The 25,919-nt window shown below is 47.1% G+C and overlaps 1 protein-coding gene across 1 annotated transcript; it reads right to left on the bottom strand.

The window, feature by feature from the left end:
* Positions 1 to 570: 570 nt before the first annotated feature.
* LOC147884516 (ethylene receptor 2-like) lies at positions 571 to 25,919 on the bottom strand. The gene is made up of 6 exons (XM_087397323.1): positions 24,272 to 25,919; positions 23,053 to 23,421; positions 10,219 to 10,485; positions 9,953 to 10,077; positions 9,666 to 9,860; positions 571 to 1,271 (listed from the first exon to the last, which is right to left on the bottom strand). Exons 1-6 carry the CDS (start codon positions 25,163 to 25,165, stop codon positions 923 to 925), a joined length of 2,199 nt encoding a protein of 732 aa, XP_087253449.1. The 5' UTR covers positions 25,166 to 25,919; the 3' UTR covers positions 571 to 922.

Raw genomic sequence — 25,919 nt, 5'->3', positions numbered from 1 at the left:
ACATCCCTCCCTCCTTTTGAATGTCACTTCCAAGTTTCGAGAAATCTAAAGTTGTACACAAAATATGTACACCCCGAAACTGCCTTAGACATTTGCAAATTTCACTCTTTTATTTGTGTATTGTTGACATATAGACTCCATTGGCTTTTTTTTTTCTGACTTGATGCAGAAAAGGATACGAATAATCAAGACAAACTACCACCATCAGAACTTGTTTCTTCGCTACCCATACGTCAGAACACATGTTAATCCAAAGAAATATATTCCCTACGTTATTTCACATATTTCATTCCAGACTTTGCATACAGAAAATTGTAATTTGCTTAAAAAGTGGAGACTGTTGCTGATTACTATCACAAGAAACCATGTTAAAACTAACGCAGATCAATTGCTGGACTGGTACTGTGGTAAGATGACCACGACTGTTATAAAAGAGCCAAAATCTTCTACACACCTGTTGCTTGCATTTTGAAAAGCTCTCAACATTTACAAACAACATCATATGCAGGTCAATGAATAAGAATTTATAAACGTCATATGCAGGTCATTTATAAACGTCATATCCAGGTCAATGAATAAGAATTTGCTCCAGCCACTCACGTCAAAACGTCAGGCTTTCAATTTACAGAAGGTAATGAAGGTCTAAAACGTTTACATATGACCTCTCTGCATAAGAAACCCACTTCGTGGGCAAGGTCAACCGTCATCTATACTGTTACAATCAGGCAAAACTTTACTCGTCCATCATGTTTAAGGCAGAGGTTGCAGCTTTAATCTACGCACAGAAGGTAACCAGTTCAGTTTTTTATCACTAAGACCACTTCTGCAGTAAAGAGCCTCCTCTTGAATCCATGCCTGGGACCTTGGGTAAGCAAGCAATCAAGATGAGCATTGTATGCAAAGCGCACAGTTTTTTTACATACTAAGTCCTATCCAAGAGTTGATTTAGCATGTTCCTCATTTTTTCAAGAGAGAAAGGCTTTAATAGCACACCATCCATGCCTACACTAAAACATCTCTCCCTTGTGGAGGGATCAGTAGTGGAAGTCAGAGCCACAATAAATGGCCTCTCAGTCCGAATGGGAAATTTCTCTTTTACCCGAATAGCCACCTCAAACCCATCCATTTCAGGCAAACAAACATCAACAAGTAGCACCCTAAAGCTCTGGCCAGCTTGTGAGAAAGCGGTCAGTCCCTCACATCCAGATTTCACAGCAGTAACGTCACAACCCAAGCGGTTCAAGAGACCCTTTGTGACCATCCGATTTACCCTGCACAAAGCATCCATTTTCCAAGTCATTGAGAATACTAAAGTAGTCCATTCACACAGAATTACAAGTGAATTCAAAAGACACGAAGCTTACTATAGCTTTGCAGCTTGCACCTGGATAAGCATATCCTCAAACTAAATTTGGCAAGCTGGGATAATTAAGGAATAATTCCTCAAGGAAAAAGATACACCACCTCACCAGCTTTTAACGTTTAAATGAAGTGAAATTTAAATTTTTTAATTATGTAAAAATGGTAGCCCCCTCTTGAAGTCATGTACAAAAGTAACTTGTGCATTCCAAAAGCATAGCTGAAGTTTTCTCCAACCATTGGAGTGACATAGGTAGAAGCTAGCTTGTGGTCAAAGTGGATCTCCTAATACATGTGTGAAGGGATGTGATCGGTGTATGGTATGAGGTAGATAAGCTAAAGAACGAGTAGGTATGGTTGGCTCTAAGGAGTCGCAACGGGATGGAGACGTTTGTGATGTGAGAAGCAAAGTCACGCGATCCCATCAGGTAAACAACTACACTAAAACCCCTCCATGTGGGAAACATTTGAGCCCACATCATCTGTCTAGACCATTGCAGATAATCAAGTACTGTATCTTGCCCATATCTAGGAAAGAGTACCATATGAGTGATCCAGGCTCACTATCTCCCATCTATGGAGATTAAGGATATGCCTACCTCATCCAATTTGGTGCCGGGTCTGGAACGAAAAAAAGGACCTACAGACTTAACTCAGAAAAAGTAAACTGTGTAGGTGTGTCTATGTGGAAGAAAGAGAGAGAGATAGTGGAAGAAAGAGAGAAAGAGAGAGAGAAGGTAGTCAAAGAATTCAAGAGAAAGATGGAAAAACGTGAGGGAAGAAAAGAGAGAGTGCAACATGGAGAGAAATATAGAGAACGCAAGGGGAGGGGTGTGAGTGTGCATGTGTGTGTGCGTGCGTGCGTGTGTATCACAATGAGGTGCGCTTCTAATCCAAATTGGCGTGTGTCATGTATGATGTCTCTCCACTGAGATCATCCCAATGAGAGAAGATTGTTATAAAACTGCAACTCGGCTCGATCCCATCCTCAGTCTGCCTCTCTAGTCTCTTTGTCTTGCTAGTCTTGTCTTGATAGGAAAACTCCCATCTATATCCACATATATACCTTCATAAGACTAGAATATATCCAATCTTACAAATTAAAATTTTACAGAACAAGCAAAGGTAACTACTGGGGCATACGCATCCTCAAAAGATAAATCATTGAAGCACAACAACTAGTTACCACTTACATGAAAAATATTATATAACTTGCATGTACGCTACGGTGACAGAAAAATATGCATTCATAAGACTAGAATATAACCCATGTATATCCACAAAGTCGTAGTGGGCATACTGGACTCTGAGTCTCTATATAGAAAACAATAATAAATTGCCTCTGTTACAATTATTCATCATTTGTAGTAATTGATTGATAGACTTGACTCAAGTTTGTCTATCACATTTGATATTGGACCGCAAGGACTTGCTCCCTTGTGCTCTGCAAACCTCGTATGAAACTTAATTTAGTGCATTCCAAGATTAAAAGCATTGGAATGCCAAGAAGTACAATTTTATACTTCAAATTGTATTTTCTACCTCTACCCGCCTCTCAGCAATCGTCTGAGATCTCATCACCCTTCACTCCCATGTGGCACATAAGGTGTAGATGATATCCTGCCAAATGGCAATGGCTGTTGGGGGACTTGTTGGCCTCCAATCACCATACTGCAATGAGTGACCGTAATGTTCCAAGTAGTAATGACGAGCTAGTAAGGCTCTCAACATCAGAGTCTATGGCATTTCCTGCACTCCCTCCACTATGCTCATGTCATATATGTACGTAGCTACCTACATACTATCTATCTATGTATGCATGTATGTATGTATGTATGTATATACATATGTATATGTGTGTACACACACACACACATACACACATATATATATGTATACACATGTATGCATACATATATACATGTATATATGTGTGTGTAGACGCGCGCGCACGTGTGTGTGTGTGTGTGTGTGTGTGTGTGTGTGTGTGTGTGTGTGCGCACGTGTGTGTACATACATACATATTACACACACACACACACACACACACATATAACTAGTCTGCTGAGCTAACCAGACCACAGCAAACCAGTCTGGTTAGTTTAACCAGGTAGTTAGTCATTCAGCCAGTTCCAACCAATAAAAAAAGAGAGGACGGTGTTGAAAATAGAGGATAGAATCACTCACACCTCACTCCCGATCTAGCTCATACAACACTCAGAGAGACGGAGAGAGAGATAGCAAAAAACTCAGATATATTCTTCCACAATCGTGGGCAGACAAAAGCTGAAAAGATGAGCATGTGCAAACAGCCAAGTGAAGCTATCAAATGCTAAGCCTACTCCTCTCCCTTTGCGCGCTTGCCTGTGCAAGGCTTTCTGTGCAAGTGATTCTATCCTCTATTTCCAACATGGTATCAAAGCCCAAGTAGGAGGCTCACAGGTATGGGAGCCTAAAGGCAATGACCTTGCTGAAGGACGACCCTGATTCAGAAGCTCTTGGGAATCGACTTCCACGACTGGAGGACAGTACCCTTGTGAGAAGGAGGGTGACTCAGGTTCAGTCAGGTGCGTTCAGAGTTCTGGTTTACTGAAGATTGAGTTTGATCGACTTTGGTGTGTGGTTAAACAGCAAAGATGTCGACCGCTACAGCCTCTTCAGCCCCTGCTCTCCCTTCCTCCTCCCCTAGTTTTCTTTCATTTACAATTCCTAACTTCGGAGAGTCTAGGAAACTGGACGGGAGCAACTGCCCGATCTGGAAGATGAAGATCCGGAGTCATTTAGTGGCTCGAAAGCTATGGAAACTGACAACGGGAGTGGAGGCGAAGCCAGAGGACATAGTGGACAGACAGGGGAAGATACTCATGGCAATAGACAGAGAGGAGCTCGAAGCTTGGGAAGATAGAGATGACCATGCCCTAGCATTGATCATAGGGACTACGACGGACTCTTTGCTTCCTCATATCTAGATGGTCGAGACGTCAGTAGAGGCATGGGTCACTTTGAAGGATACGAGACAAATAACTCTACAATCTTGATAAGGAAGAGGGGGATTTGGTACACAACCACTTGACAAAGGTCAAGGTGGTTATGGATCAACTCTACAATCTTGATATGGAAGAGGGAGATTCGGTACACAGCCACTTGACGAAGGTGGACTCATGCCATTTGGTCTTGATGGTACGGAGGAGGCTACCTCGGAGTTTCAAAAGCTTTGTTACGACTGTGACAGCAGGACAAAGGACCAAACCTTTGACTTTTGAGCAGTTGGGTCCATTACTGCTACAGGAGGAAACTAGGGAGAAGCTCTACAACAACGACAAAGACGACAAGGTGTTGCTAGCAAAGGAAAGGACAAGCCTAACGGTAGCAAGTCCAAGAAAGATGACTCTAATGACGAAGATACTTCCAAGAGGAAGCAGAAGAAGAAGTGCTTTCACTCAAATTCAAAGGGAGATACAAAGGCCAAAGCAAATGTGGTAATCGAAGGGTTGTTCCTGGTGACATCACCGTGTATTACCGAGGTCAGATATGTTGACCTAGAAACCACAATGAGGATGTCTGACATAGAGATGTGGGTCGACGAGGAGTCAGACGCCTTTGTGAAGGTGAAGAACAGCATGAGCGCTTGGTACCTTCCAGGTGCGTGGCTATTGACACTGACACAAGGGTGGATTTCATGGAGGACCCTGGGGTCTCATGGTCAAATGGATGTTGTACTTCAGAAGGGGACAATACAGGATTACACAGGCTTTTGGTGGGTGCCTCGATGAGGTGCATAGTTTGCTTTGAAAGCAAGCACATAGGCAGTACGTCGGTCTGGTATGTACTTGATGTTCTGCATTTGAGCCTTTATAGCATGCTGTGGAGAGACTCTGCTCTTCATTTGTCTCAGGTAATGCAAGATTGGAAGGAATTGGCCTTCTTCGAAGGCAGAAGGGGAAGTGTGGGTGCTTCTTCAAATCTCGGATGCAAATTGCTAGAAGGTGATGGACAAGGAGTACTGAAGCTAGAAGAGTACCTGCTTGAGAACTCAGCGAGAGTTCATGGTCTAGGTTATCCAAGCGACAAGGACAGCCAAAGCCAATGGCGAGAGAACCAGGTCATCTATGAGGATCTCTTACAGCTACACACATTCCGGACCTGGCTGGGACCGAGCGAGCTTCCAGTGAAGCTCAGCTTCTACAAAGATCACTGCTTGCATATCACAGAGGACGGTTTCATGGCCCCCCACGATACACGCAGATCCACTTACCCCACTCACTGAGGATCTCTATTGTGTAGTTTCGGGTCTCTTCACATAGACTTCGTATCGAGAGCAGCAGAGCAGAGCAGCAGCGCAGAGGGCATACCCAAGTAGAGGCACATATGCACATCATGTGACATACAGGAGGTTGAGACAGAGAAGCACTCATCTTTAAGTGTCCTCTTTACTATGGGATCCGAGGGCATTTCTACTCCCTCTTCAGAGATAGCTCTGGGTTTATCCCGGTTCCTCTCTTATCCAAACCAGAGATGCTTGGCGGCCTTCATTCATGAGGCAATCAGGCACCACGAGAGGCTACTTCGTTCATGGAGACAGGAGCAGACTTCTTCCTTGGCAGATCCCTCTCAGAGCTCTATCACAGAGTTCTTCCTACCAGATCACACGGGACCCCATGATACGAGACCTCGACATGATCGTGACCCAAAGCCAGTGACTCGACAGCTGAGACAAAGGGTTGACACAGATTACACTTGAGGATATCCCCTCTCTATTCAGAGTCAGAGCCCGGCCGACAAGGGTTACTGTAGCCCTTGTTAGGCGCAGAGCTATGACCAGGAGACGTCACAGAGCCACACCCGTGGGCAACCGATGGCACTCTATTGCCGATTTCATGCCTCCATTGCCTCATCCACCCTGATGTTCTGATGATGATTATGATGATGATGAGATTGATGTGTGGTCGACCATTGACATGACTATGTTGTACTTAGGACAATCATTTTGCAGTTTTTGCATTCTGCATTGGTGTGGATGCTCATTTAGTAGCTCCACCCTCACAGCTCGTTTGTACCAAGATTATCACAGTCTCATAGAACCATCGGTCTTCCGAAGACTTTAATAAACTTTCTGTCTTTCTTTCTCCATTTTGTTCCCTTGTACTTCTCGTACAGAAGAAAGATGTCATTTCGTATGTGCGATGATTATCACGCACTAAACAAGATGACCATCAAGAATAGATTCCCATTGTCCAATTCCGAGCATTGATGATGTGCTGGATCAGCTCAATGGAGCCTCGGTTTTCAACAGGATAGATTTAAAGATCGTCAAGTCGGAATACAGCCACAGACCAATGTTTCGCACCACATTTGGGATGTATGAGTATTTGGTGATGTCTTTTGGGTTAACAAATGCCTCGGCTACCTTTAACAAAATGATGATCGTATCTTCCGTCCGTGCCTTCTTGGATGACATAATCATCTTCTCAAAGTCTAAGAAGAGCATAGGGAGCATCTTGCTACAATTTTCCAAGAGCTGCGTGATCACCAGCTCTGCAAAAAAATTGAATTTTTCTTGGAAGAAATCTAGTACTTGGGGCACATAATTTCCAAGGATGGAATACGGATGGATCCGGCAAAGATCCAAGCCAACAGGATGCGATCACGCCGAGGGGAAGCTCCATCAAACAACGTCCTTTGCCTCTGCTTCAAGATGCCTTGAGCCACGCTGCTGCAAGCCCTCATCAGCTTGGATGAATGGCCTTAGATCATACCAGACTTGTGGCCGATCCCTTGGGGTGTCCACACCATGTCTAGACTGCACCAAAACAGCCACCTAGTATATCTGTGTCAGATCGCCCTGTAGAAGAGATCACTCCCAAGTGCTGCCTCAAGTCGTCTTGGGCAGGCTGCTCCAGACCCTACCTCAACTCGCCTTGAAGCAGCCCTGCAAACGGGATTGACGTGGCAGCAGTCATTCGACCTCCCCATGCTAACTGAGTGGAAGTACCTCACGCTTCCCCTGGGCCTTCATCAGCCCCTCTGAAATGCAGCCAAATCTACGTAGCAATGCCTTAGATCTGCATCAGATCATCCCCCTCTTTGTCCCTCATCAACAATGGCGAATGGTACCGTGTGAGAGCCGGGCACATGCGGAAGCGTACAGAAAAGAGAGAGAAATAGACACCGAAGTAGGCAAAAGCAACTTGTACCACAGCCAAGGGGGTGGCAGAGAGAGAACGCTCCAAAAGAACCCGGATGTGAGACTCCAATCAAGTGATGGAGGGGGAGCCTTTATAGGTCCCAGACAGCCCGGTCGGCCTGCCTAGGGCTGGCTGACTGGCCCACCAGTAGATTGGCTTGTCCTGGCCAGCATGTCGGGCTGACCCGACCCAACTAGGGTCAGTTTAAGGTTGGGTTGACCAAACCAGGAAGATCGATTGACCAACCGAGTTAAGTGCCCAAATAGGGCCCCAACCATGCACTGACCGTGGGTCAAGCTGGTCTATACCAGCCAACCTAAAACAAGCTTCCAACCAATCTAGGGATGCAGACATGCCCTTGGGAATGGCCTGGAGAAGAATGTCCTACGCCTCACTCCAGGCAGGCACACCCAGAAAGAATCCCTCTCTCTCTATGATATGCCATAACTTTAACAGTATCCACATGTGTCACGCACGCTGCTCCTTGATATGAGCAGTCTCAGATGTGATTCTGAAGAGAACTACTACATCCCCAGAGCCTCGTACCGTGCTCTCTCTCCTCATCTCCTTCCTATGGGCCAACTTCCATGTGTACCAGGTCAGTATGGGTAGCCCTCACTCAAGACTCTCGTGTGTCAATAAAAAAGACAACATGTGTACCAGGTCAGTATGGGTAGCCCTCACTCAAGACTCTCGTGTGTCAACTCCATTAGTGTGGGTCTCTGCTAAAGCAAATGTACTAGATGGTTTTTTGCTATCCCATAAACTTGTTGGTCTCCCGTGGACATTAATAGACTTTCTTTCTTTCTTTCTGACAATTACGGTCAAGGGCTTGTTGGTCCTCCTCCGAGCATCTGCTATACATTTTTTTGGGGGAGGCTGAATTACCTTTGTTGACTATTCTAGCATCTCTGTCTCTGTCTTGGTTACTTGGTGTGAAACTTTAGCACATTTGTCAGCCATCCCTTTCACAATTTCCTTGTGGTTCCCCTGCATAGCCCACATGGCCGCCATTTCCTTTCGTAGCTGTTCATTTTCTGATTTCAGCTCCCTCATTTCCTATGCATGCGATCTCCGGTGACCCCTTCATTTCAGTTGCTGCCATCTCTGTTTCCATGGCCTGCATTTTCCCCTTTGTGATGGCCCCATCCAGCTCCCACACAGCCTTCTCTTTTTCCCATTCTTCTGTTTCCTCCACTCCTCCTGTATCTTCTCATATCTTCCCTCCTTAATTCAACGAGGAGTTTGTCCACGTGTGCCTTCTCACCCATCAGTGCCACATTTGTGGCTTCTAGACTGTTAATCTTTCCAAACAGAATTTTTTGAGGTGTGTAAACCTCAGATGTGGCCTCAGGTGGTGACCCAGCTAGGTAGGTGGACATAGCCATTCAAGACTCAAGTGTCTCAGGCCTGCTACCCCAGACGCAGCCCCATGTCATCATGGTGGACATGCAGTCTTGGGCATGCGGTCCTGCACTTTGTTCTGCCACTTTTTGTTCTTCCAGAAGACCCTGTTCTTGCAAATCTCTTGAATGGCAAAATGTTTATTGATAGCTTGCAGATTCTTACATATTCATGTGCTGTACTTAGCTTCAGTAACCAGCAGGGGCTGCTGAGCTACTCGAAACCATTCTATGAGCTTAATCACTCTACCAATGACGTCAGACAGTAGAGGAAGTACCCAACAACTATCTTTCCTGTTCACTCACGCCTACAGTTGTTCTGTCCTTACCCATTTGGCGTCATTAAGTCCATAATGGTTCTGTCCAACCCTGTGACTGATTAGAAATTGGACAGACTTATCCATCCAAATTGACAGATAAGTCTAAACAAGCACAACAACTCGCAGTTACACTCGTCGCTTTGTCCCATAGGACCCCTACTCATCATCCTCAATACATAACCAGGCTAACCCTTCCCCATTGCACAAACACGATAGATCTCCGCCTGATTACAAGAATTGACAAATTCATTTTGTGTGGCCCTGAAACATGATAATCAACAAGAATGACGACACTGCAAGTTTCAGAACTACAACATCAAAAGATAGTGAACTGTCATTCACAAATTAACAGTCCAAGGTCTCCATGAATCTAGGGATTTGAAAAAGAGGAGACTCACATATTGTCATCGATAACAAGGATCCGGAGTCCTGCAAGATCTGTCCGTGTTGGAGGTGGAATTAGAAGCGGTCCATTTTGACCAACATCATACAATTGATCAGGAGGCTGAAGCTTCACGACAAATGTCACAGTCGAGCCCTTTCCAAGCCCTTGACTCTCAATCCAAATATGCCCTTCCATCAAATTCACAAACCTGGACCACATACAGCTATCTTTTAAGAACGTGGATGGAGGATTTCATGTATTGAATATGAAAAGTCAAATGCCTACTTTTATGGGCCAAACCTTTTGCAAATTGCCAGGCCGAGCCCTGTTCCAGCATAGTTTCTGGGTGCTGAATCACCTTGTACAAACTTGCTAAATAGCTTGGGGATATCTGGAGGATTAACACCAAGTCCAGTGTCGCGAACCTGCTCAGCAAAACCAACAACAGAAGGAAAAGACTTTACAGAATCATTTACAGACTTGATGGCATAACTTCAATAAAAGAAGAGGAGATGAGAATGCTGATACATAGCTTGTACGTTATAAGTTTGTGAGAGGAAAGTCACCTGTACTCGGAGAAAAAAAGTATCATCACCATGCATAGGACGAAATTCTGGTACACGAGGATCCCTCAAAAACTCTTTTCTTTCCAAACACACTATTAAAGCCACGCTTCCGTCTTTTGTGAATTTCACAGCATTGCCAATCACATTTAATGTTGTCTGCATCAGGCGTTTATCATCACCCTTAGCATACTCTGGAAGGTCTGGGGCTAGATGTAAAGACACGGAGATCTTCTTCACAGATGCGATTGGTTTCACCAAATTTAGAACCTGCAACATTCATAATGCTTCAAGTAAGAAGACCCAATCGCAGTTCTCCAAAAGCTTCCCTCTTACAGTAAATCTACAAAGTCAACATAGTGGATGCAAAATTAATTATGCTTTGAACTGCTCCTTGGCATAGTTAGCCAATACCATGCTCGGCTGCCGGAGACATGTGACCAAGGCTAGCTTGTAGTTAGATAGACCTTCGCGTTCAACCTAGTGAAGGGTTCAACCTAGATGGACCTGGTGAAGTGTAGTTAGATAGACCTTCGCGTTCAACCTAGTGAAGGGTTCTTCAATTTCATGTGAAGCTCTCACCTCAAAGAAGATACACAATTGTATCACTCACTAGAGTCAAAATCCCTTTGTTATTCTATAGGAATGAAACAATCTCTTTCAATAAAAGGAGATCTCTTTTATCTCTTTTTTTGCCGAAAAAACAGTTCTAATTATATTACTTCGAGAACAAGATACAAGAGGTCAGCTTATAGCTGACGGGCTGCGTTCACAAACCGGACGCAGCCCAAAAGGTAGCATAATAAATCATACTCTCACGGAGGAATATGCTGAGTGTGAATGAACAGCCATCGGGGTGGTGAGTAGTGCCACCGAAGGCCCTGCGTAGTCTGCTCGAAGAAGAGGCTCTGTGAATCCCAAGCCTGGAGGAAGCGTCTCCGCTTCTCCTGACCAGCCCGGGAGTCTCCCTGAATCTGGTCCCACTGGCCTCTGAGGGTATGAATAATCTCACTCCAAATCTCCGCCATGATCTGGGCAGTCGATAAGGAGGTGCCACCGAGGATCTGCGCGCAGCGCGAGGTCCAGATGTGCCATCCTGTAATGCTGCTGATAATCTCCCAGACTGGCTGCCTCTCCCGAACTCCTGTATCAGCCTCTGCTAGGTGCTGTGGGATACCCTCGAGCGGCCCCCACGTCCCCTGTGTGATAAGGAAAGTGGGGTCCTGCTGGCATGCCTCGAACAAGTGATGAAGACCAGGTGCGGTGCTGCACCAACAGAACGCGCCCCAAGTGATCACTCCTAGCTCTGGTGCTGCACGAGTAAGAAGCCCGAAAGTCCACCTCCACACTTCCTGGGCGCGCATGCAGCTCCACAGGCAGTGTTTTGGTGACTCCTCATCCGCATGGCAAATCTGACAGCAACCGTCCTGGCCTATCTGCCTCAACCAGCTCCCCACTGGAAGACCTTTGTGGGTAAGAAGCCACAGGAAGTACGAGATCTTCCGCGGCCGCCAGCTCTCCCACAAGGCCTTCCAGAAAGCCTGCAAAAAGAACCTGGAAATACCCTGTGCGTACCAGCTAGGACGCTGGGTGGGGGGGCGGCTCTGCATCCTCCCGAGAATTCGCCTGCCCAGAGTCGTGCTGTACGCGAAGAAGGAAGTCTGCCCCTGTCCTGTCACAATCTCTGGCCACCACCACTCTCCTGGGTCCCACTCAAGCTCTGACAAGGCCCGCCCCTCCCAGAGCCAAAGACGCCAAAGCTGCAACTGGTCCTGCTCGATACTAGGGTCGGTATGCCAGACCTTCCCCAGAAGGCCTACGACCCTAACCCTCTGCCACGGTAGTAGGGGGTCAATGAGCGCATCCTCTCTCCTGAGTCGTCCGTCCCCTGAAACCGCAAAGAAGGCGATAGAGGAGTCATCCAAACGTCCTGCGACCACCAGTGGGATGCCACGGGGGGTGAACTGTCCCAGCCAGTGGGTGTCTCCAGGCATGAGGACCTGAGGCTCAGGTGGAGCCAACCAAGCGGCTGGGATCGCTCCGTCGATCTCCGTGCGTCTCGCCTGGACTCCGCGTGCACCTCCCGCTGCGTCTGCCAGATCGGCCATCTCCAGATGTCTGTACGTATCCCTCCAAACTCGAAGGGACCGGGCTGGCCCCCTCATCCAGCCGTCCCACCTGATATGTGATCTCTCCCCCAACTGAAGGCCCTCGGCGTCTCTGACCTGCCCATTCCAGACGAGCGGCTGGCGATCGATCTCCTCCTGACAGCTGGGCTGGGACTGAATGAGACTGAGACGGAGCCGCCTCCAAACCATGAGGAGGCTACGAACGAGTGGGGAGCGGGGCTGAGTGAGCGGGGCGGAAGAGAAGATCCACCTGAAGGACGGTAGCCACTCTCCACCTCGGCGCGGGACACAAGAGCCGACTCCCTGCTGGAGTAACATCTTCCACGTCTGCCCCCCTGGGGTCAAACCGCGGATGATAAGCTTGCCTAACAAGGCCTGACTCTGAAGCTCTGGATCAATGACCCCCAGACCCCCCTCCGCCTGCGGAAGAATGACTGTCTGCCAAGCAACCCTGGCTCTGGTATCTCTCTGCCCATCCTCCCCAGACCAAAGAAAGTTCCGAACCAACCTCCTGAGCTGTGCCACGCTGGATCTCGAGAAGCACCAACAGGAAGCCACATACCAAGCCGTGGCTAGAAGGACCTGGTTAACTACTAAAGCACGACCTGCAAGGGACAGCTTAGCAGTGCTCCAGAAAGCCAGCTTCCGTCGGATGGAATCTAGCACCGGGAGAAACTGCTGGGCTGGCGTAATGTCTAGGCCAACCTGGAAGCCAAGGTATCTAGCTGTCTGACCACGTGGAATCCATCTGAAGCCCAGGAATCGCCCCCACTGAGAACACGCCCCCGGGTCTGTGAGAAAACCAACTGATTTGTTCCAGTTGATTTTCGCACCAGCGGCCGAGCAGAAAACCTCCAGGGCCATCCGCACCCTCTCTAGCATCCTCTCATCGTCCTGGACATAAAGGGCTGTATCATCTGCGTACTCTGAGTCCAGAAGCTCCGTGTCCTCCCGGAGTGGAAGGCGAACACCCCTGAGCCCTGTGGACCTCGCCCGAAGGTAGTAAGTCATGGCCTCGGCGAAGAAGAGAAACAGATAAGGAGCCAAGGGACAACCCTGACGTACTGATCTCTCCAAGCTGAAACGCTCACCCATCCTGCCTCCAATGATGACTCTGCTAGACGCTGTCCTGTACAAAGCTGAGATACCCTGGATCCAGCCTGCCGGGAAACCTAGCCGCTCCAGAGTCCCCTCCAAAAAGGACCAATCCACGCGATCGTAGGCCTTCTCGAAGTCGAGAAGTAAAATGGCAAGGTGTGAACCGCTGTACTGAGCCCACTCCGCCGCCTCTGAAAAGGTGAAGACATTATCCAGGATACTGCGGTCCTGGACAAAGCCTGTCTGAGTGTCATGGACAAGGTCTGGGAGTAGAGGTCGAACTCTGGCACTGATCATCTTGGCGAGGATTTTGTAGGCAGTGGTAAGGAGAGTGATCGGACGCCACTGGCGGATCTCCTGTCTATCTCCTCCCTTCGGGATGAGGCAAATCAGTCCCGAGGAGAGGCTCTCTGGCATCTGACCGCTGCTGAAAATCCCCTGCAGAGCTGCAAGGAGGGGCTGATGGATCTGGTCCCAGAAGGAGGTGAAGAAAGCTCGGGATAGCCCATCCTCACCTGGGCATTTCTGCCCATCAATAGCCATCAAGGCCTCCAACATCTCATCCGCGGTGAACGGCGCCAACAACGACGCCTGCATGCTGGGCTGGACCAGGGATGGAATGTGCCTCCACACCTCCTCACGGTCACGACTAGCACGAGGGGCAAGTGGCTCCTGCTGGAAGAGGGTCCTGTAGAAGTCAGTGGCCAACCCCATGACCTCCCCCGGGTCCGTAACAGTGTGACCATCCGCTGTCCTGAGACTCCGTAGCTGATCACCTGCAGCTCTCTGGCCGTGTGTCCTGAAGAACTCCCTGCACATCCGGTCACCCTTCCGGGCCCAGAAGGAGAGAGAGGCGTGATAGGAGAACTCGGAGCGACGCTGGAGGGTCTCCTCCAAGAGGGCTCTGGCTCGAAGGGCCTGGATCCGAAGCTCCTCCGAGCCCGGGGAAGACTGCTGAAGTCGCTGAATGGAGGCGAGGTCCCTCCGAAGAGCTCTCTCTCTGCCCCACCAATCCTGTCGAACCTGTAGGGCTGCGAGCTGGCAGATCTGGCTGGACTCCTGCAGAGCCTGCGCGACCGAGTCTACCAGATCCATGCCCTCCCCCCAATCTCTGTCCCAAAGACTGCAAATGCTGCTACGGACGTCCACCCTCGAGAAGATGGAATCGGGAATCCTGCATGATCGGGGGGGGAGAGTCTGGGCTACCGAATCTAATGAGAGGAGCACAGGCGCATGGTCGGATAGTGTCGTCCCTGGAACAATGCCCGCCTGGCCACCTCTGCTGATGGCCCAATCACTGACATAAAACCTATCAAGCCGCTCCAGGAGTCTGCCTCCTTCCCTGCGGAAGCCCCAAGAGAAGTCCAGGCTCCCGTGCCAACGCCGGAAGGACGGGTCTCTCCAACTGTCCCTCCCTCCTGTCGCGAAGATGAAAGAATCCCAAGCTGACTGCTCTGCCTGAGCCATACCTGTGAACTCCGGATCTCTACCCTGCTGGTCCTCCAAGGTCTCCAGGTTGTTGAAGTCTCCTCCAACAATCCAGGATTCCATGTCTGGAAGAATCCCTGTGAGTGTCCTCCAAAAGGTGGCTCTGCATCTGAGGTCTGTGGGAGCATAAATGTTGAGGATTCCTATCTTGGAACCCTCCAAGTTCAGGCCTACCCAAAGGGCTCGGCCTGGGATCAACGTGCCGTGACCGAAAACTGACTGAGCTAACTGCTCGCACACGGAGGTACAGACCCCCCCGCTCCTCCCCTGTGCGCCGATCGAAGGCTCCCAATAAGTGTAGGAGCGTCCAGGGAGAACCTTCCCGCAGCTACGGGCATGAGCCGCAGAAAGCTTGTGCTCCTGGAGCAGCAGTACATCCAATCGACCAATCACTGCAGGCTGAAGTTCCTGACGCAGAATGAGCTTCCTGGGACCACGGGTACTCGAAGAGTGAAACCCGTTCACATTCCAGGAAACGAGGTGTAGGCTCATGGAGAGGGATGGGGGGCTGCGAACAGCTGTCTGCTCGCAGAAGAAGTCGAAGAAGAATCAGACAGATCGGAGTGGAGGCGCTGCCGCTTGTGAGAAGGTTTGGAGGGGGAGACGGGGTCGTCCTGCCCGTTCTTCAAAACCTTCAGCAAAGGCGAGAGGCCTCTAGTGCCATGAACAAATGCTTTCTCGAGCCAGCTCGAGATCTCTGAAGCAGTCATCCCGTAGAAGGTTCGGAGTTTCTGTTGGGACCAAGCTCTGACATCCTGGGGAAGAGGCCATGTCAGGGGGGGTCTGAGGATCACGATCAATCGGAAACGTTTGGCAGCGCAACGCCACCGCAAGCGCACATCGCCCTCGGACCACTGAGTCTCGAGGAGCTGCCCACCGGACGGGCCTATCCAGGAGCAAATCTGGGCGTGTGTCTGCTCTCTGAGAGCCTCCCACACCGAGTCGTCTGTCCAGGTCTCGGTGCCATCGCTGAGGAACGTGAAGGCGAAGCTAGGGCCATCCCTGGGAGCCAAGGCACCAAGCCTCCCATCCGCCCCTTTGCGGAGCATGAAGATACTAATGTCGAGACAAGCCGGGAAGGTCCCAAGGTCGGCCACATCCAGGTAGTCCCAGGGGCCAGATCTGTAAAAGTCTCGAGGGAGCTCTCTCTCCTGGAGCTGAGACCCAGCTGAGTCTGCCACTGAGGGGCTAGCGGGAAGGGAAACCTGCTCCACTGATGGTACAGACACCAGGTGTCCTGCAAGCGGAGGAGGAGGGGGAGGAGGCTGCGGGATAGGCGACTCGGGCTCCACGGAGGCGACTGGCGGAGAAGGTGGAGGAGGTGGAGCGGAGGCTGCACTCGGCTGGGAAGGCGACGGTGCAGCTAACTCTGTAGGAGGGGCGAGGGGAGCAGGGGAGGGAGGGGGATGAGGATGCATCTGGACCTGGGGCTGAGAGGGAGGGGGGGGGGGAGGGGACTGAGGAAAAGGAGGCGGGGGCTGAAACTGCGGGGCGGGCGAAGGGGGGGGAAACTGGGGAAACCGGAGAGAAGGCGGGGGGGTGGGAGAGAGGAGGATCTGAGGCTGTGGAGGGCGGGCTGCCGTCGAAGAAGAGGCTCTCCCAGGTCCCTGGGGCATCTGCCTGTCAGGCCTGTGGAGTGCTGCTGCAGGAGTGGTAACCTCTGCCTCCTTGCCTTTATCCGAAATCTTCTTATTCTTTCCTCTTTTCCTTCGAACCTCGGTCCAACCGCCCACTACCTCTGGCCCAGGCTCCGACTGCCTCGGCTCCTCCTGACGTGGCTGTCCGGGGGGGGGAGGTGGGGGCGGAGGGGGCGGGGGCGGGGAGGGTCGAGACGAGCTGGCAAAGCGTGGACAAGCAGCCGCCAAGTGCCCAAAGCCATGGCACCGCAGGCACTGACCTGGCTGTCCGGTGACTATCATGCTCTGGGTGATACTGTCGGCACCTGTAACGATCTCGATCACTGCAGGGAGAGTCGCAGGATCCGCCACAGCCACACGGACTCGGGGAGCTCCTGCCGTGGTCACCGCATCGGCAAAGGTGTCGTGCATAACCCAGCCAAAATGGGAGCCCAAGTCCCTGACAATCGGCCGCAGCTCAGTAGCAAGCCCTGGAAAAACGAGTGTCACTGGGTGGCGAGGTATACGGAACCGAGTATCGAAATCCGCTGCGCTGAAACCACGGTACCACGGGACTATCATGATGATCTTCCCATCCACCGATGTGGGGGAACCGGCTACCAGATTGCTCGCAGCTTTCTCACTGGAGAGTTTGAGCCAGAAGATGCCCCTTCCCATAAGGGCCACCTCCTCAATGTGGCCATCCTCTAGCAAGAGAGTGGACTGGAGCCAGTCCCTGATGGTAGACCTGGAGGGGGAGTGTCCAATGACTCTACCGTAAACAGAGGTACGAGCAAAGTCACTGGCTACCGCCTGAACACGGGATGATTGTTGCTCTGTCAGGATAACGCGGTAGGCATCTGGAGAGGGAGGGTCCGACTGGGCCTCCGGATCCGGGCTGGGGGCCGCCATACCGCCAAGACTAACTGCAAGCTTCCGATGAAGAAAAACAGGCTGCCACCCAAGAAGGGGATGAAGCGGCGGTGGAGCCTGGGGGTGAGGCGGGCGAGGCGAAATGAAGGGTCGGAGGGGTCGAAGCTGAGGGCGGGGCGAAGGCTGCGGGGTGCGGGGAGTATCTCTTTTATCTCTAAAAGAAACATTGTTTCCTTTCCAAGAATGAGTGGTGTCACGATACTATCACACTCACCTAACATCAAAAGGTAGAACAAAAGAGTGATCCTGAAGCTAAGACAATAACGTAGATGCCAAAGAAATGATGTGGCGCATTTGATCTCTGATGAACAACAAGATAGACATAGACAATCCTAGGTCGAGATGTGTAGCAACAGGGAATTGGGGTGAAAATAGATACACACGAGCTTAAACATGGCAAGTAAGAGCAGAAGTATGACACCCTATCTATTAGTCTCAAATCAATGCATTCCCCAACGGAGATCTCTTGCCTTAGAACTTTTGCAACCAAATCAGACTGTATCTAGATCACTTACCACCCCTGACCAAAAGAGGATCCAACAGAAACTCTGTTTTATGGAACACATACTATTAAAAAAATCCAAAGAAGTATACCAAGCTACTTGCACACATCTAGACACAACAAGAAGGGTTAACTCTGAAAGAATATAGAGGGCCGGGGTTTGTGCCATGTGGGCACAACTTGGACACAAAAACCAAGAAACATAAGTGACAATTATCCATGTTGGATTGTGGTGGGCAGCACACACAAAGCATAGGAGGAAGGATACACCAAGTGTGCTATAAAATGTACACCTTCCCTCTTATTTGCAATGAGCATAATGGAATAGCAAGGGTTTGCCCAAGACCATAAGGACCATTAACATAGTCTTAGTAAACACATTTGGCGCTTAGTGTAAACCTAGCCCGCTAATACAATTACACCATATGATCAATGACCATTCCTTAACGGTCATTGAAAGGTCTGTCTGTCCCAATGTCAAAGATACTACTTGAGTTTTTCAAATCACAAGGCAAGTGATTTCATGTCTACCGCTTGAGCCTAAAGAAACAATGGATTGGCTATACAGTCCCTTCTTCCACCTGATGTCAAATGAAATCGTAGTGAATATCAATGTGCTTTAACTGCTCACAATCCTTTGGATTCTCTGCTGACTCAATGGCACTCTAATTATCAAAAAAGATCGTGGTAGCACTATCTTGGATTGCACCCAATATCCTCTAAGAGCGTCAAAGCCAAACAGCGTCACACGCACACTAGCAAATGAGGTATACTACCGTCAAACATGCCATGGTTGCTTGCTTCTTGTTGGACCAAAGCACACTATGAGAGTCCAACAAGAATGTGTATGCCAAAACAATATATATACCTTTGTAAGACTAGAATAAGTCCAATCATACAAATTTAGATTTTCTATTGTTCTAAAGATCAAAAATCTACAAAGAATATAAAAGAGAAAATGAAAGAGAAGAAAAAAGAGGTAAACAAAAACTTTTATGAAAAACAAAAGGAAGACATACTTAGCAAGCAAAGCAACACTTATGTCGTCGTCAGTGCCCAAGCATAAGCAGCTATACTAGGTTTCTAAAGACCCGCAGAGTCTCTTGGCAAACCCAGTGCTTACTAAAATACGTCAAATAAACAAAAGAGAATGAAAACAAGAAATAAAGAAGAAACGAAGCAGGTAACTAAGCAAAAATAAACAAGCAAGTCAAGAAACAAAATCTTCCAAAAAACTAGAAACTCTCTCTCTTATTTAAAACATAAAAAGCTAAATGGCCCTTTATGTATCGTTTCTACAAAGAGGCAAAAATACATGTCTAACTTAGAAAGCACAAGCATACTCAAACAAACTCTCTTTTGAAACTAAAAGAAAAACGGGCTATTCAGCTCCCCACTTTTTGTTTTCAGCTTATGTTCAATCATTCTAAACATACCTAAGGCCGATACACCATAGATAAAAGACTTCATATCTAAGAATGTGCAAACTTTTTTCATCATTTTCCTTGGATTATACCTCTTGTTGTAATAGTAAAGTGATCAAATAACTACATTGAGTGATAAAAGACTCCTTAGTTGTACAAAGGCGAGAAAATCTATGGGATTGGGAAGAAATGACTCCATATTTTGCCAAATCAGAAATGTTTGAGTCAATGTGAGGCATTTTTATAATGTGTAAACCACTATGTTCAGGTTGTTCACGTTTATCGTATATATCAACCTCTAATCCTATGGTAGATTGAGAAAGTCTAAGATCTAAGAAAACACAAGAATCCCTCTTAAAGTGCAGTTCAGTTCACAAGAGTCACGAGGATAGATTCCTTCTCCAAAAGCTCTAGCATCTTTGTACATAAAGTCTTGAAAGTTAGGAACATCTGGTACAAATAAATCATCTATAAAATGCCTAACTTGACTAAGCTTATGTAAAATGATAGGGCAGGTATTGATAGAAATAAGACGTTGCATAAACTCAAATTCATAAGTGAAAAGATAAAAGTTTGCTTAAAAGACGGCACAATTAGTGCCCATGCGGATTCCTATAACTTGTTGAAACAAAGAATCACCTATTGTGATGTAAAGATTATCTAAAAGAAAATCTATCCAAGAGCAAACATCTTCCACACTTACTACCTTTGTGTATCTTTTCTTTTTAGAACCTATGTCATGATCTTTATTTTTTAGCCACAAAAAGTCAAAGCATAAGGCTGTTTTCTCAACTTTTAGCACTTTGCATCTATCTTTGTCAAATCTCAACTTGAAAACTTCAGCCATTAGCTTTTTAATTCTAAACTTCAGGTCTTCCAGCTCGATCTTTGTGTAAAGCGTGGTAAAATCATAGGTTTGAAGGAGAATAGGAGACTCTTTTTCCTGAATGCTTCGAGAGGAATTAAAAAATTTTACAACACGAATGACTCCTATAGAGTCATTTAAAATCCAGCTTGAGTGCGAGGGGACATTTGCATCTTTTAATAAGTCCCTCCAAAGTTCATGGACACTAGGCAACATGGCTTTGAAGCAGTAGCTTAGCCATTTAGAGACATCCGTCAAAGTAGTCTCACAAGCAGCTGCAATAAATCTTGGCTTTTTTGGAGTTTTGTGAAACTTCCAACCAACACAAAGAAAAGGTATGCTTGGATTGCAAACAAACCCAGAAGACTTGCAAAAACTCTGATGTTTTGAGATCAAATCCTTTTGAGAAACTAAGGCAGGGGCGTAAGTTTTGGCAGACGAGTTCACTTCTCTCAAAAGACATTCTAAGTAAAACTTTTTGCAAATAAAAACAAAGTTATTTAAACATTTGTCCACATAAGAAATGACAAAATTCCTATGGAATTTTCGAAGAAGAGTTTCATCTTCTTTAGAAAGATGGTTACTTTTCTTTGAGCAATTAACCGAAGGGACTTCTTCTAGTTTCAAAGCAACTTTCTTCAAAATCTTCCCTTTCCATTCTGATAAGATATTTTTAACTCCTAAACATTCTTCTAATTGCAAAACAAACTTTGAGATTCCCTTATCGATAGCTTTTAAAAGGCAAGACTCTTCAAAAGAGTACAATCGAAATTTCGTGCCTTTCATGAAAAGGTCTCTTAGGTTACTAGAAAGCAAAATTGAGGTATCAACTGTGACTACATGTCCTAAATCAGCATCAATAAAGCTTTGGAATCTCTTACTTTTACAACAAGAAGGTTCTTTAAGGATAGAAGATTTTGAATGCTCTGAAAGCCTTTTACCTATCTCTCCATAGTTGAAAGCCTTTTGTCCTAAAGTTTTTACATACTTCGCTACTACTGGATGCTTCCAAATTCTTCTCACAAAATGAGAGAGAGAATCCATTACTTCAGGAGACTTCAAAATGGAGTTTAAGCCTATCTTGTCAAGTGAGGGAGAAGTAAAAATACAAATCAAGATTTCCTTATTTAGATAGACTTCTTTGCTTTGAAAGGAAGCTTTTACTTTTAAGAAGCGATCCAACGAAGTTTTAAGTTGTATATAATGGAGCTTATTTAGATTCAAATCCTCAAAAGAGAAGTTTTCCAAGGTGTATTGAAGTTTAAAAAGAACTTTGACATTATATTTTTCAAAAACTTTTATTGAAAAAAGACTTAGTGACATTAATCTATCTAGGTAGAGTAGTCTTCTTTTATAGTCTCGAGAAGTAAAAACTCTTGGAACTGAGGAAGTTAAAACTGTATGCCAAAAACTCTTGGAACTGTATGCCAAAACAAACTTATGCTTTGAGCCACCTCTATAATTTGCATCACGGAACCCTACAAGTTGCCGTTCTACATATTGGCTCTCTTTCAAAAATGATGGCCTATGGTTGGTTGTCCTACTCCAACATCTGAAAATCCGCTTCACACCATTCCAATGGTAGATACACAGCTTTGGCATAATTTTTTTAACAAAGACCAAGACGATAGCAAAGTCAAGCCCTATAGATTGTCATCGAATAGATGAGCTTACTATATAATGCAGGATCCGAAAATGGAACACTCCAATTTTTGCATGTTATGGCCAACCTCCATGGGCGTTGTATAATAGTCTTTCTTCTCATCTAGCCTTTCATGACCATGATGGCACGTTGCCCACTTTATTTTCTCATTGTTAATCCCAGGTAACCACCTTTGGTAAAGCAACAAAATGAGGAGCAAAAGGACCCAAAGGTCAGAGGGGAATTAAATGCTGGCCTTCATATGTCTTGAAATGGCAAAGCAATTGGATATTGCAGCAAAGGATCAAGGGGAATCTTTAGATGCATCTGGTGCTCTCAAGGGATCCATTTATCCTTGTGGATAAATTACGTGCTCATGTACAAGGGTATCTTGATCACAGCATATTCGCAGGTTTTTATGGCCATTCCAGCAGCCTATTTGCAGGCCAGCTGGGTCGCCCAGGGTCATCCAAGAAGGCTGACCAAAAGTCAATCAAATGACCCGACCAAGCAGGTCAGTAACCGACCCAGCAGGTCGGAATCCACTGGACTGATCCATCAAAACCACCAGCCAGTCATCTGTTTTCCAGCCCTATATGAGGGGCTGTTTGCCCCTCAGTCTCCCATTCAGTTATGGCCATTTCTCCTCAAGTTTTCCCAGCCTGCAGCCACCAGTTCGGGCAGAGATCCACGCAACAGCATGGACAGTAGTCAGAGGAGGCATTTCCAGTCCTGTTTCAGCAGCATGGCTCATTCTCCCACAAACTTGCAGATAGGGGAGTTTCCAGCACAGTTTTGTAAGCCGATTTGGCACTCATGTACAGTCACTAGTTAGAGCAGCCAACATTTATATATCATAAATAAAGCAGTGTACAGTAGTTAGGAAGATCTATGGTGTCCTTCATACTTGAGTTCTCTACTTGCTTCCATTCATGTACACACATTGAGTTAGTTTCCGACCCAGTCAAAACCAACTAGACTTTCTTCAAAAGCATGCTAGGTGTTTTTGGAGCGGCACAGTTGTTTGTGTTTGCCCTTCTTTAGATCATGCTGCTCTCTCTCTCTCTCTCTCTCTCTCTCTCTCTCTGCGCGCCCGCATGCACGCACACAGAGCCAACGACCAGATAATAGAGTAGGTACCTCTCGAAACATTGAATGAAGGCTGAAAGTGCGAACATCAAGCTCAAGGCTTCCATCGTCAAGCCTAGAAAGATCCAGCACATCGTTGATAAGTGTTGCCAGAAGATTGCTGCTCTTCAGGATAGTGTCGACCATTGACCGCTGTTCAGGTTCAAGATCTGTTTCTTGTAAAAGGGAGGAAAATGCAGTGATCGCATGTGTTGGCGTCCGCATTTCATGATTCATGACAGCCAAAAAATCATTCCTTGCTCGGATGGCTGTTTCAGCCTCTCTACGAGCCATGTCCAGTGCAACATTCTGCTCCATGAGAAGATCTCTTGCTTTTATTGACTCCTCCAGGATTGCAGCATGAGAGAGGGCCACTGCCACCTATCCATCACAGTTGCAAAAGAAAATCCAAGTCCATAAATTAGTTGCTCAGCTTCCAACTGGATAATACAGAAGCAACCATAGCATCAAAAGGAATCATGGGGCCATCAGCTACAGTACAAAACGCAGTTGGCACAACGTCTTGACTAATGATAAAATGTGGCATTGCTAGCATGTACCCAAGAAATCTATCATCAATTTTGGCACACCACTTTTGATTTGGTATATATATATACCATAATAAGATGAGAATATATCCAATCTTACAAATTCTAAAATTTTTATTTGGTAGATGCGATACGAACTTTGAACATCGCATAGAATATAGATAGATAGACAGACAGACAGACAGACAGACAGAGAGATGCCCAAACTCGCCATCTAAAAACAGTGTGCAATATCAACCTCGTGATAGTCACCCACAAGGTTGAAAACCATAATCACAAATAGCAGGGACTTGCTACTATGACTTCTACTATGACATCCCCATTGATTTAATCAGCACCCAATAATGGGTGCAGACCATAGCATGCATGCCCACACACAATTGGGCATTCATTTATATGAAGTCTTTGTCCTGAGAGAAACTCAGCACTCCAGGGATGAAGGGCAGACTCAGCTAACACAAAGGTGCTTAAGTAAAGGCTAACCAAAAGACGTCCACATTCTCTTCATCGAAGCTACAATTTTGAACTGCCAGTGAAGAGTATCTTATCTTAGTCTCTGCCAACCAAGCATTTCTAGGCATAAAAGCTTAGAAAAGATGGGAATATGTCTCAAGTTCTCTTGAGAACTGTTGCTAAAATGTAGTAGCGTGTAATACATGGGATAGAGAAGCAAAGGTGCAAACCTGTTCTGCCACGACCTCTACCAGTTCTAGTTCATGTACATGCCACCTGCGGGCACTGTCAGATGGGAGCATGAGGACCATGAGTGCATAGGGTCTCTTAGAGGGCTCTGGCCAATCCCTGATGTGAAAGTTGTTGAGGTGCAATAGTGGTACACGCATTGCTACAACATCCCCAGCCATGTATTTTCCAGTGCGGGGGCGTGTCATTGCCACTGGACTGTTGGGAGATATAACCATTGCTCGATGGCTACTGAAAACCTGCTTGATGGTTGGGTGGTGTATTGGAACGGCCATGGCCACCGGGTTATGTTGCCTAAGGGTGTGAGAAAGCTGTAGTTCCAATCCATTTCGTGTTGGCATCCAAAGTGTGCATTCCTCAAGAGCCAAGGTTTTCCCCAGCTCTACCAAAGTTGTATTCAAAATAGTATGCCGGTCAAGGGTGCTTCTTATTTCTTGGGTTAGCATCCGAACATGTCGCCCGGTTTCCTCCTGTGTCCTGATCATCCCCATTTCTCGATCCAATTCTGCCGCCTTGTTCTTAAGAAAAAGCTCCCTGGTCTTCACACTTAATAAATCAGGAATTATATGCACGAGCATCAGTGCTGTTGCACATGAGACTACTGCCGTCAAAACCTTCGACACTGTCATAACCAATGCAACTGTCTGCGAGTGGACACTGAAAGTCCACAAGCTAATTAGATGCGTAGCACCGCACAGGACAATGAAGGCACCAAACTGTACAAGCACCCATCTGTAGGGAAATACTGCTGACTTTTTCACAAAGTAGATCAACTCCAAGGGAATGGAAAAATATGCCAATGCTATAAAGAAATCAGAGATGTACTGATATCTCACAAGCAGATCATCAGGTGACCAGTTACAGTCGCAATCCATAGGTGGAGATCTGCAATCCTACAAACACTTTTTACAGCTCAAAGTTCCCGGCGCCGCATCAAAATGTCCGACTGCTAACGCAAGCATTAAATCAGGACGAGCGACAACTCCGCAAGGCGGAGATCCAATGCCACTCACAATTCACAGCGTGAAACGAAGAAATCGCAGAGTTGAAGAAGTAGGTGGACCTCCAACCAAGCTTCAACGCACTTGTCGTCAAGCTATAGGCTGGAAACACGCAGAATGTGTAAGTTTCTTCGCCATGTTGCTTTAGATACGCGCACGTGTGCGTAGCGAGGCAAATGATGGTGAATTCCGTCGATCAAACACTTGTCCTCAACACCTCTTCCAGTGCTTTTAGGACAAGACTATGAGATTGTCACGACTCACAAGTACATATCTGCCCTCCTCTCTTCTTTTTCTCTTTCCAATGCATGCACGGTGAAAAAAAAGGCGCAGACGGTGGGAAAGTTGGAGCTTGGAGGGCGAAAATGGAGAGGGAACAAAAGAGTGTCGTTGATGCAGCTGCGGTATTAAGGTGATGTTTGCGAATCCGGATAAAAGTTGTGGCAAGGGAGCAGAGATGAAGGAGAAGCGCGTGAACCCATGTCTCCGAAGGCGCAATAGCAGGAATGGGAGAGCCAAGGAAGAAGAGGACACAAGAATGGGAGATGGAGAGAGCAGAGAGAGCAGGAGGGTGAGGGTGAGGGGCTGAATGTGGAAGGGAAGGCAAGTGGTATCGTTTGTTGTTGTT

The sequence above is a fragment of the Dipteris shenzhenensis genome, chromosome 26, assembly GCF_047967505.1.
Source record: "Dipteris shenzhenensis isolate YYH24624 ecotype China chromosome 26, Dip_SZ_1.0, whole genome shotgun sequence".
Classification (NCBI taxonomy): Eukaryota; Viridiplantae; Streptophyta; class Polypodiopsida; order Gleicheniales; family Dipteridaceae; genus Dipteris; species Dipteris shenzhenensis.
This window is presented reverse-complemented; position numbering and strand designations above follow the sequence as displayed.